At 38.0% G+C, this 13497-nt stretch overlaps 1 protein-coding gene across 3 annotated transcripts in view; it reads right to left on the bottom strand.

The window, feature by feature from the left end:
• KIF13B (kinesin family member 13B) overlaps positions 1-13497 on the bottom strand; it is a 197645-nt gene that overhangs the window by 30686 nt on the left and 153462 nt on the right. For all 3 annotated transcript variants that reach the window (XM_036104507.2, XM_036104508.2, XM_078069457.1), the window contains exon 36: positions 1951-2062. In XM_036104507.2, the coding sequence (XP_035960400.1) occupies positions 1951-2062 (112 nt within the window). The remainder of the gene's footprint in view (positions 1-1950; positions 2063-13497) is intronic.

Genomic DNA, 13497 nt, shown 5'->3' with positions numbered 1-13497 from the left:
ACAGTGGAGAAAAAAATAGAAAGGCCAAAGAGAAACCAACAGCAATTCAAAGACATAACAATAATAATATTAGATGTAAAAGAACTAAACATGCCAATTAAAAGACAGAAATTGTCAGGCTAGATAAAAATAAAGTTACACCTAACTATATGCTGTCTACAAGACAATCACTTTTAATTTAAAGAACAAATACAGGCCAAAATTTAAAAGACTGAGAAAAAGATACACCATTCACACAATAAGCAAAAGACAGTTGATGTGGCTATATTAATCAGGTAAGACAGATTTCAAAGTAAGAGAATTCTAGAAATACAAAGGGACAGTCATAATGATAGAAATACCGCTTTATCGGGAAAAAATAACAATCCTAAATACATATATATTTAAGAGAGTTCCTAAAAGAATGATGCAAAAACAGATCTGATAAAGGGAAAAACAGGTAATTTTCATGATCAGATCTGGAGATTTAATGTCCTCTGTCTCAGTGATTGATAGAACAAATAGAAAAAAAAAAATCAGTATAACAGAATATTTAAAGAACAGATTTGAACAAGGTTATCAACCACCTTGACCTAACTGACATATACAGAACACTATGCCCCCAAACAGAATAGGTTCTTCTCAAGCATGCATAGAATGTTTACCAAGATAGAACACAGGCTCAAAAACATTCCAAAAGACTGAAATACTAAAGAGTCTTTCAGATCATGATGAAATTAAATAAGCAATCAATTAATAAAAAGAAGTTCCCCGCCCATCCCAGACATATGAAAACGAATTAACATGCTATTCCAATAACCCATGGGTCAAAGAATAAATCAGAGGGAAATTAGAAAATATTTTGAATAGAATGAAAATGAAAGCACCACATTCCAAAATTTGTGAAATGCAGAAAGAAACAGAGATCAATGAAACAGAAAATAAACAATAAAGAAAGTAAGACCAGATTTGGTCCTGGGAGAAGACTGAGAACACTAAAACATGTCTCAAAAGTAGTCAAGAAAACCAGAAAGAAAACAAAAATTATCAAAAATAAAAAGAAGGGGCGCCTGGGTGGTCATGATCATGACCTCAGGTCATGATCCCAGGGTCCTGGGATGGAGTCCCACGTCAGGCTCCCTGCTCAGTGAGGAGTCTGCTTCTCCCTCTCCCTCTGCCTTTCTCCCTGGCTTGTGTTCTCTCTCTTTAAAATAAATAAATAAAATCTTTAAAAAAACTTTTTTTTCCTTAAAAAAAATAAATAAAATAAATAAATAAAAAGAAGGAACATCACAACGGATCCTACAAACACTAAAAGGGCAATAGGGAACATTATAACATTTATTGAAATAAATGTTAAAGTTTAGATGAAACAGAAAATTCCCTGAAAAACATAATTTATGAAAACTGACTCATAAGGAAACATAAAAAGTTTTAAAAAAACCCTGTATTAAAGAAATTAAAGTCATAATTTAAAAGTTTCCCAAAGAGAAAATTCCAGGCCCAGAAAGTGTCACGGGTGAATCCTGTCAAACATTTAAGGAAGAAGCAATACTAAGTATATAAAATCTTCCAGAAAAAAAGATGGTAAGTAAATATTTCCCAAGTCATTTCATGAGGCCAACATAATCATGATACCAAAATCTAACACATTATTATGAAAAAGGAAAGTAGATATTCATCACAGTACATATACACAAAAATCCTTTACGAAATATTAGCAAACAGACTCAAGCACATATAAAGGATAACACATCATGATCAGGTGGTATTTATCAGAAGGATGCAATATAAATTCAACATTCAAAAATCAGTGTAACTCAACATGTTCATGTTAAGACAAAAAAGGGAAAAAATCAGATGACATTAACTAGTAGTCAATAGTTACATGGTAGGAAATCCTGACTTAAACTATTTCTGAAAGGCACTCAAATTTCATGACAGTGATTGACAAATGAAAATATAACTTACCTGGGTCAGGAGAATGGTTATTTGGGGGACAGTCAGGGAGGGATGGGGCAACTGGAGCTATTCCTCTGGAAACTGCAGTTTGCGATACATCCTGTTGACTCTCCCACCGGCCCTGTTAAGGACAAAAACAGCAGTTTTTATTCAACTGAATCAGTTAACAGAAAAACCTAAAATTATTTAAGAAAAACCTGTCATACATTACTAAAGCCTTATTCCCTTTACAAGACATGGCAGATTTGACTGTTTAAATACCTTTCTTCTTATACTTTTCATCTTCCTAGTGTTAATTTCCCAAATACTAATAATACCTCACATTTGGATATTCCCTCAGTTCACAATCTGAAGTCTCCTCAGTTCTGTCCTAACATTCTTTTCTATACATCATGTTGCTTCCCATGAACTATGGCTATATGAAGACATTCCTTTTGAAATCGTTCCTTACGTTCTGCCTCGTAGGCTATTTCTGCTCTTCTGCCTCAAAATATTCTCTCGCTTCAGATTCTCAACTGAAACTGAGGAACAACCCTCACACTGTGGGCTGTCTCTTCTCTCTTCTCCAGGGTGTATCTTTCTATCCATTCAAATACCAGTAGTTCATGAAAGTAAAAATTCTAGAACAGTGTATTACCAAGGCTCTTGTTTTCCACAGATATTAAAGAGAAGTTCCAGTTAAGCACAAATCAAGTAATCACAAGTTCCTAATAATGGAAGTCTCTGGATTAACAAGTTTTATTGTACTCTCAACTTATTTTATAAATTCCCGTTGAAGAGATTTCATTGCATTATACAAGAACAACGCCAGTTGGGTGATGGATTAATTAACCAATCCAGAATGGGTGGTGAGCCACAAAAATGGTGATATCATCAATGCACTCTTAACATTAGTCCCATCTGGTAAAGAAATAAACCCCAACCAAATGTTACAAGTACAAAACCTAGTAATGGAGATGAGATTGCCAGTCTTCTAAAAGCTTTAAGTTCCCCTTTGATCCTTTAATAATCACTCTGACTTCTTTTTCTTTTTTTTTTTTTTTTTTTTTTTTTTTTAGATTTTTTATTTATTTATTTGAGAGAGAGAATGACAGAGAGCATGAGAGGGAGGAGGGTCAGAGGGAGAAGCAGACTCCCTGCCGAGCAGGGAGCCCGATGCGGGACTCGATCCCGGGACTCCAGGATCATGACCTGAGCCGAAGGCAGTCGTTTAACCAACTGAGCCACCCAGGCGCCCTGACTTCTTTTTCATCAGAGTTAAATAATAGTATTTTATATTAGTTTAAGCTGGTATTCCCCAGATGAGTGACCCTAACGACGTTTGAGTTTTCCTTAGTAATCGCCTGCAAAGCGAGTTTTCACTGCTCCTGAAGATGGATCCTTAGTAATCGCCCGCAAAGCGAGTTTTCACTGCTCCTCAAGATGGATGGAGGTGAAAAGGCCCCTACGGTTTCAGATATATATTGGAAACCTATCTGCTTTTAGCAGCAACCTAAGTACTGATCATAAAATCAATAAACCTTAAGTGATCTGGCTCCTGTTTACCTCCGAGAATGCCACTTTTCCCTAGGAACCCTCTCAGCACTTGATATTTAAAAAAAGAAAAAAAAAAAATGGTATGATGTCTTAGCATTAGGAAGCCAGGGAACAAAACAGGCATGAAGAGATGATTAGGGAAACCATGAACTCTGAAAGACTTCACTGTAGGAGCATTTGTGTTACTATGAATCACACACTGATTTACATACTTTAATGTTTCATTAATGTCTTTTGCATTTAAATTTAATTGTCTGTTTGGGAAGCCGCAGCTTTGTGTACTCTGGGATATCACAATCAGGTAGCTGAACACTAAGGTCAATACTCTGGTGCTTCTCCGAGGAAGAAAAGCCTCATGCTTTGTTTACAGTGTTAAGCTCATGCAAGGTTGTTTTGAAGACAACTTACTTAATTTGAGAATAAATTTATTTTTCTATTTTCGATTTTTCGTTCTTGTTTGGCAGCTGACACAGTGGCACTCTGTCCCTTAGGGAAACTAAGTAGCTGATTTGGAGTCAGCACCTCAGCCATTTGGTGTATAATGGTCCAGTGACAGACAATGTAGGTGTCATCTCTTCCCCAAGGCACACTCGGGGCTCCACTAGCTTCCCGGGTAATATTTCCCAGCTGGTACTCCTACACACAGTGTTACTAACCAATCAGAATGGAAGCAGTAACTTTTACTGTCTCATATATGCAAATATCTCAAGTGAGAACATGTGAAAGGATGCACACAGTATACACATACCGCCTTAGCCAGACCACTAGCCCTGTCAGATGATGAAAAATGGAAACTCATTTCACTTCATCCATCCTACCTTAACCGTCATCTTAACCTTGAGGAATTCCACATGCTAACTGTTCCCAACCAAAGACAGGGACACAGAGTGTCTCAAATTGAGCTGGGAAAGAACAGACTCTGCTTCAGAGGGAACAACAAATTTGGATGATAAACTGGGTACAACGCTCCCTCCTCTTCCTTCTGACACCCACAGATCTCTGGGGAAATAGTTCACTGAAATCATTCACTTACTCTTTTTCTCCTGTAGTGCACGTCCATTCTCTTGCCAAAAATGAAACCTGTGGTTCAGTGTCTAACTACACACACTGCCCCTCAGGGACAAGGCAATTAGTGTTTTTCCAATAAATTTTACATCCCTGGCTGTTCCAGAGTTATTTTCCCTTTACTGAAATGTTGGGGGTGCGGGGGAGGGAAGGAAGCATCCCAGTTAAAGGTACTTCAGAGGGAGAAGAACTCAGGACAATGAATAAAAAGGACCTGGCCAAACACTGGACCCTTCTGCTCTCTTATGAGCTCAGTTCTCAAAGTGAAAAGATTATGACATGTATACAAATAGGCCTGGAATCTGAAAAGATAGATCTGTGATTTGTTTCTAACATTCTGCATGTCTACCAACTTCAGAATCAGCCAAGATGAGCAGATACAAGAGAGAAAACTCTGGCTTTGTTTTAGAGCCTTACTAGCTTCGTACTTATTAGGTATTATTTGTGCTAACAGGCTGAATTCCAAGAAATAAAATCCTATTTGAGATAGCAATTACTTGTAGCTGGCATCGTATGTAAAGACAAAATGGAACAGGGAAAACATGGGAGGCTCTCAGCTGACTTGAGAACATGCTTTGGTCTTCCTTGTGCACCTACAGGTCTTCTTTTACTGCTCTTCCCAGACACAAATACTTTGGATTTTCCAAATTAAAAAAAAAAAAATTTAAAAATTAAAAAAAAAAAGAGGTCTGCTTTTGATCAGGAAAGTGACAAAGAGGTAAAAAGAGAAGTGCCAGTAACATTTCAGGTCCAAAGGTGGCTTCTAATGCAACTAAAGAAGGAGTGACTCATATTTGGCTTCAGCCTTTACCTGTGCCACACTAAATAATTGCAGTTTTCAGGAAGGTGTTGTAGCCAAAGCACAAAAATCAGTTTTGTTAACTGAATATTCATTTAAGCTTTTAGATACTTTTAACTGCATCAAAAACTCCAATCAGAAGATAATAAACACAATATCTTACTAACTTATTAAAAAGTGTAATTCCATCTAAAATGGTTTTAGAAATAACAATATTTTTAACTTGACAGTGTTCCTTGCATTGCAAAAGGTCTCAATGCACAGCCAATTTTTAGATGGATAAGCAAACAATCTGCTGAGGATTAATTCTGCCGCTAAGTCCATCTTGGTAGACTGGTCATAAAAAGCTTGCTAAGTTTTCATTATATCTATTAAAAAATTGCCTTATAATGATGAAGAAATATCCACTAACAGTAAATAGCAACATCACTGCAATATTATATTATATATATATATATATATGTATATATATATTTTTTAAATTTCTCAGGGCTTATCAAGATTAAGTATACTCTTAATCCTCTTTATCTATTTTACCCATCCCCTCACCCTCCTTCCCTCTGGCAATCACCAGTTTGTTCTCTGTATTTAAGAGTCTGGGTTTTTTGGTCACTTTTCCTTTGTTTGTTTCTTAAATTCCACATATGAGTAAAATCACATGGTATCTGTCTTTCTCTGACTTAGTTCACTTAGCATTATAACCTTTAGGTCCATCCATGTTGTTGCAATGGCAAGATTTCACTATTTTTTATAGCTGAGTAATATTTCATCGTATGTATGTGATTGTGTGCATGTGTGTGTTATACACACACCCCACCTCTTCTTTATCCACTCATCTATTGATGCCACTTGGGTTGCTTCCATATCTGGGCTATTGTAAATAATGTAATAAACATAGGGGTGCATATATCTTTTCGAATTAGTGTTTTTGTCTTCTTTGGGTAAATACCCAGTAGTAGAATTATTGGATCATATGGTAATTCTGTTTTTAAGATTCTGAGGCACCTCCATATTGTCTTCCACAGTCACTACACCAATTTCCATTCCCACAACAGTGCATGAGGGTTCCTTTTTCTTCATATCCTCATCAACACTTGATATTTCTTGTCTTTTTGATTTTAGCCATTCTGACAGGTGTCAAGTGTTATCTCATTGTGGTTTTAATTTGCATTCCCCTGATGATTAGTGATGTTGAGCATCTTTTCATGTGTCTGTTGGCCATTTGTATGTCTTCTCTGGAAAATTGTCTATTCAGGTTCTCTGCCTGTTTTTATTTATTTTTTCCCCATATTCACACTCTGAATGTTTATTATTCAGACATAAAAAAATAAAATTGCCAACCCACATTGTTATTAAATAATACAGAGATGCGTTATTTTAAAACCACCATCGTCTTTAATATATGGGTGTATTATTTAAAAAAATAAGAGGAGGGCGCCTGGGTGGCTCAGACGTTAAGCGTCTGCCTTCGGCTCAGGTCATGATCCCAGAGTCCTGGGATCGAGTCCCACATCGGGCTCCCTGCTCGGCGGGAAGCCTGCTTCTCCCTCTCCCACTCTCCCTGCTTGTGTTCCCTCTCCCGCTGTGTCTCTCTCTGTCAAATAAATAAAATCTTTAAAAAAAAAATAAAATAAATAAAAAAATAAAAAAATAAGAGGAGCACACACATATAGTCAATTGCTTAGAGATGGTTACTTCCTTTCAAAAATGGGGAGGAAAAGCTTTTTTTTTTATTTTATTATGTTATGTTAATCACCATACATTACATCATTAGTTTTTGATGTAGTGATTCATGATTCATTGTTTGCGTATAACACCCAGTGCTCCATTCAGTATATGTGCCCTCTTTAATACCCATCACCAGGCTAACCCATCCCCCCACCCCCTCCCCTCTAGAACCCTCAGTTTGTTTCTCAGAGTCCATAGTCTCTCATGGTTCGTCTCCCCCTCCGATTTCCCCCCCTGCATTTTTCCCTTCCTACTATCTTCTTTTTTTAACATATAATGTGTTATTTGTTTCAGAGGTACAGGTCTGTGATTCAACAGTCTTACACAAATCACAGCGCTCACCATATCTCTTGCCTGTTTTTAATCAGATTATTTGGGTTTTTTTGGTGTTGAGTTGTATAAGTTCTTTATATATTTTGAGTATTCACCCCTTAATGGATATTTGATTTGCAAATATCTTCTCTCACTTGGGGGTACCTGAGTGGCTCAGTTGGTTAAGCATCCAACTCTTGGTTTCAGCTCAGGTCATGATCTCAGGGTCATGAGATCAAGCTCCACATCAGCCTCCGTGCTCAGTGTGGAGTCTGCTTAAGATTCTCTCTCTCCCTTTCCCTCTGCCCCTCCCCTCCCGCTTGCATTCTCTATCTCTAAAATAAATAAATAAAATTAAAAAAAATATATCTTCTCCCATTTGGTAAGCTGCCTTTCTGTTTTTTTGATGGTTTGCTTCACTGTGCAAAAGCTTTGTATTTTGGCGTAGTCCCAATAGAGTAGGGATATATCTTTAATTGAAAAGCCTATCAAGAATGCCTTTTTTTAATACTGATTCAAAGGGATACATGTACCCCAATGTTTACAGCAGCTATCAACAATAGCCAAATTATGGGAAAAGCCCAAATGTCCATCAACTGATGAATGGATAAAGAAGATATGGGGTGTGTGTGTGTGTGTGTGTGTGTGTGTGTGTGTGTGTACACACACAGAATGGAATATCACTCAGCCATCAAAAAAAAAAAAAATGAAATCTTGCCATTTGCAACGACACAGATGGAACCAGAGAGTATTATGCTAAGTGAAATAAATCAGAGAAAGACAAGTACCATATGATTTCACTCATATGTGGAATTTAAGAAACAAAACAGATGAACGTAGAGGGGGAAAAAAGAGAGAGGCAAACCATAAAACAGATTCTTAACCACAGAAAACAAACTGAGGGTTGCTGGAGGGGAGATGGCGGGGGTTGGGCTAAAAGGGTGATGGGGATTAAGGAGGGCACTTGTGATGAGCACTGGGTGTTGAATGTAAGTGATGAATCACTATATGGCACACCTGAAACTATTATTACATTGTATGTTAACTAACTGGAATTTAAATAAAAACTTGAGAGGGGGAAAAAATGATTTCTTTTAGGCCCTAAGGTGAATTTAAAAGTTGGGAGTAGTTCATCAAATTCAATTTATCTTTTTAAGATTAATTGGTCCATCAATTCAATCTTGGTGGAGCTCAGTAAAGCAATTCCAATTCTAATATGTAGTGAGCATTAAGGGTGTGTAAAATATGGCTGGGCAAATTCCAAGTGTCATAAGCCAAACGAGGAGACTGTTTTTAGTTGTTCACCACTTCCTCTCACCTCAAGAGCCCTAATCCTATCAAACTCCATCCCTGCCTCCCTCCCACAGCTTTTAGTGTGGCCATGATACAACTGAAAATTAGGAGAGAAAGGGAGATGTGAACCTCTTCTGCGGCCTCTCCTGGCTTCTGAGCATTGTTTCAACGAACCTGAATGTTCCCATCTTACACAGGGGAAGACAGCACATCAAATTCTGTGGCTTATAATTCTGCTTTCATAATCAAGATCAGAGGGATAGACACATACATTAATGGACACAGAACCTCTAGAAATAGGCCCACACAAGTTTGCAAGGTAGATGTAACTAATACTCAATTATTCCAAAACACATTTTTCTAGCATTTTAAGCATCATCAACTCTAGATTAAAATTATATTTTTGACTCTCTTGTGCATGAAATACTTTCAGGCAAAGAAACCAAGATGGTGCTGCTGAGAAGAGTTCTGTGATGTCAAAGGAATGCCCAAAGCACTTTTGCCATTTTACTCCTCTTTCCCTGTCCCATGCTTGAGAAAAGGACATCCTGCAAGTTCCCAAATATTTATTTGTATTATCTGCTTAATATGAATTAACTGCAACTCCTCATATTCCAGAGCCTTCTAAATTCACTAAGATGCCTTAGTTCCTGGGCTCTTTTGACAGATACTTTTACAGTCTTAGAAAAAGCAGCATGTGAAAGGAATCCTATATACTGACTACCAAAGTTATTTTTACAAAAGAATAAGAGCCAAGAAATTAGTACAGTGCCGAATTTAGTCATCTTATAAAAACTACATTTAAAAATTCATTCTTATTCTCAAGGTAAAAACAAGCATGATACAAGTTTTAGGTAGTAGGACAGTACTTATATCCCACTCATTAGGAAAACCTAATGGATTAATTACCTGTCCTTGGATCTCTGAAAACTGAAGAATGCAGGAAGTCCCCCAAAGAAAAGAAAAAAAAAAGTCTCTGAGATTTTTCAAAACAATTTTCTTTACGATTTTGTGTACAAATTATTACAGATAAAGCAACTGGAGACCTTCTCAAACCACTACACATAAGGGAACAAAAACTTCTAGCTACTTAAAAGAGTAGGGAATAAAATTTTTCAATTCTAATATATTTCTTTTGAAAAGGTGTTGAATTTTGACAAATGTTTTTTTTCTGCTCCTATTGAGATTTTCATACATACATGTTTTTAATTCTAATTAAAAAAAAAATAGGTAATTGGTTCCTATGATCCAAAAACCAAGTAATATAAAAAGGCATAGTGAGAAATCTACCTCTACCCCCACCTGTTCAGTTCCCCACATATTCCCACCCTCTCCCCAGGCAGATAAGTAATGGTATTAGCTTCTTATATATCCTTCTAGGGTTTCTTATGTTTATGTAAGCAATCTATAAACAGTCACACATACTTCTCTCCTGTCCACCTCCTTTTGTAATATAAATGGCAGCATACTATTCTGCACTTCATTATTTATCTATTTATGTATGTATGTATGTACGTATGTATTTAAAGTAGGCTCCATGCCCAGTGTGGAGCCCAACACAGGGCTTGAACTCACGACCCTGAGAGCAAGACCTGAGCTGAGAACAAGTCAGACACTGGCGCCCCTCTGCACTTTTTTTTTTTTTAAGATTTATTTATTTTTTAGAGGGGGTGGGGGAGGGGCAGAGGGAGAGACTCTTCAAGCAGACTCCCTGCTGAGAGGGGAGCCCAACTCGGGGCTCAGTCCCGTGACCCATGCGATCACGTCCTGAGCTGAAACCAAGTGTTGGATGCTCAACCAACCAAGCCACCCGGGCGCCCCTCTGCACTTCATTTTTAATCATCAAGTATATCCTGGTAATTTTTCCATATTGGTATCTAGAAGGTTCCTAATCATTTTTACAGCTGCATAATATCCCATTTATTTATTTGTGTGTATGTGGGGGGGAGGGTGTGGCATGTGCCCAGATTAAGTGTATTTAACCAGACCAAACCAATGGACATTTAGTTTGTTTCCAAATCTTCCACCATTATAAACAATGTTTCAATGGACACTCTTGTACATATGTCATTTCACATGTATATAAGCACTGCTGCTGTCTCAAGGGGTTTAATAGGAATTTGATAATTTGTAGGTCAATTAGTTTAAGCACTACCCAGTTGAGGAATTCTTTTATGGGTAGTATTAAAAACACATTTTGAATACAAGGCAATGCTATATTTGAAAGTGTTTTTCTTTGTTTCATTTAAAGGCCACAGGGAGCAGGGGAATGTTTTTTTTCTCCCTAGTAAGAAAATATAATTTTAAGAATATTTATTTTTCCTAAAAATCTTTTAAGATGCTCTGCTTTAGATGATAAAACTACTGAGGGAAGCCCTCCTCTGAAAATGGGGGAGCTACTCTGTACTCCCTTCTGAAGTAAGTCTGGAATCAAATCCTCTTTCCTTCATATTCTTTTCACTTTGTTTTCTAGCATTACAGTTACAATCCTCTATCGCCGGAATTTCCTTACTCATTAAACAGGCCCATCCCATAAAAATCTTAGAACAGGTTTCCTCTACCTTTCTCCTTACTGAATAGCCAAAGGTCTCTAATTATGATATGTGGACATTCATGTAACCTAACGAGAAGTCAAGGGATGCCCATAGTGATGAGATGTTGCTAAAGCCCAGCTACACCTCGTAACATTTCAGGGCCCATGGACACCAGGAGTTCAAAAGGAGATAAAAATAATAGCTTCACAGCTGAATTGGGAGCAAAGTTAGTAATGGCAGGCTGGCACCTTCTGTTTTCCCTGACAATACTTCCAGAGAATTGGGAACTAATATGGTCGGGGAGGGGCAAGGAAAGCCAAGTTTTGAGGAAGACTGTGAACTGCTGCAATGGGGGGGGGGGGGGGGGGCGGTATTTAACTTGTTTGCAGTGTATGACAACTCAAAATATACCCCGAAATAGAGTGGAGGGATCCATATCCTTGTTGCTGTGATGGCACCATGATATCAGTAAAACCTGAGAAGGTGAAAATCAGACTTTCCTCATCTTCACTAGGGTACTCCAAGAAATCAAGATGACTAAAAAAAGGAAGGTCCTGGTAGGTAACAAAAATATGTAATGTTACATTTACTCATTTAAAATGACATGTCCTGCTAAGTTGTCCCCAACCCTCCACAGAAATTGCCCTGTGAAAGGTCTCCAAGAAACTCTTTACTGTCACATCTGAAACAGTCTTTTGGTCCTCATCTTACAGTCTCTGAGGAAACTGTAAAGACTCCTTCTTAAAACTTAAAAAGCCAGGCACCTGGGTGGCCCAGTTGGTTGAGCATCCGACTCTTGATTTCGGCTCAGGTCATGATCTCAGGGAGAAGTCTGCTTGGGCTTCTCTCTCTGCCTCTGCCCCTCCCCCTGCCCATGTGCACATGCGCTCTCTCTCTAAAATAATAAATAAAATCTTTGGGGAAAAAACCAAACAGCTTAAAAAGTCCTTTCTGGCCCAGTTTCCAAGCCACTCTCTGCTGAGTCTTCTGGCCAGCTTCTCCTCCGGCACATGCCCGTGAGTATTATTATGCCGACTAGCTCTGACTTTAGATCTAATCCCTCACTCCATTTCAAATATGCCCCCAGCTCCCCAATCTGTCTTCAGCCCAGGCTTCCAGATCCTTCAACTGGCACAGATACCTCATGTCAAAAATGGAACTAAATCGTTTTCTTCCCCAAACCTGCCCCTCCTACAGTTCATCTCTCTATTCTGTCATCCAGAAGGGTATATGTCACCCTCATCTCCTTCTTCACCCAACCTTCCTGTCCACGGAGTTCCAGAGAGTCTATCTCCTTAATATACCTGATTTGCTCTCCCTCTCCCTCCCACTGCTGAATCTCCTCCCCACCTGATCTCTCCAACCTCGAATTATATCTTTTTTCACACTTTTGCTGTGATAACTGTATATATTTGTACTGTATACATTATTCTAATGTGATTTTATGGGCCACAGCCAGGAACCCAAGTCGAGTTTAGGTGGACTGTTAAAAAACACTTTCCAATTCAACTTTAACATGTCCTTCAGGGGCTACCTGCCTCCTCCATTACTCCTTGGTACATAATGTTAGAACCTCGACAATCAGGCCCCTTTTCCCTGGGTTCTACCCCCATGTACCCCTCTCCTTTAGTCACACTGCATGCAGTGTCATGAACATAGCAAGCTTGTTCATCCCTCCATGCTTCTATTCACAATGCTGCTTTTACTCCTTCCCCGCCTCGGAGGGAACTCATCAGTCTTTCGGCTTAGGGGGATTATCACCTCTCTGCAGCCTCTCCTGGTCTGTGAATAATGCCTTTAAAAGCGTCCACTCCCTCCTTTGGTCTCCTACCCTGTCATATTTCTAGTATAGCACCTATGTTCCTTTATTCCATTTATTTGGTGTAAATGAAGCACAGTAATTTTCTTCCAAGTGATACTATTATTTTCTCTATTTAAACATAAGGAGATTGGGGGTAGATAGAAAATTTTGGCCACTTCTTTCGAGGAATTTATAATATAATTGAGAATTTGGATTAGATGTAGTTCCAAAAAAACCCACAAAAAGTCGTGTTTTTTTCTAATATATTTTCCTTATAATATTTCATTTATTTACACTGAAAAATAATGACACAATCAATTTCCCAAAAACTCTGCTTTGTTCTGGTAATCGAAACCTGTGCTGTGCTCATCAAGAACGGATCAAACCTATCATTGGATCAGTATGAAGGAGTAGTACTTAGCACACTTTCAGAGACATGGTAGGGTGATCAGTAAATTAATGAGTTGGAGAGCAATTTATATGTCTAT

Source organism: Halichoerus grypus, chromosome 3 (assembly GCF_964656455.1).
Source record: "Halichoerus grypus chromosome 3, mHalGry1.hap1.1, whole genome shotgun sequence".
Lineage (NCBI taxonomy): Eukaryota > Metazoa > Chordata > Mammalia > Carnivora > Phocidae > Halichoerus > Halichoerus grypus.
Note: the sequence above shows the minus strand (reverse complement) of the source record. Positions and strands in the feature narration are given on the sequence as shown.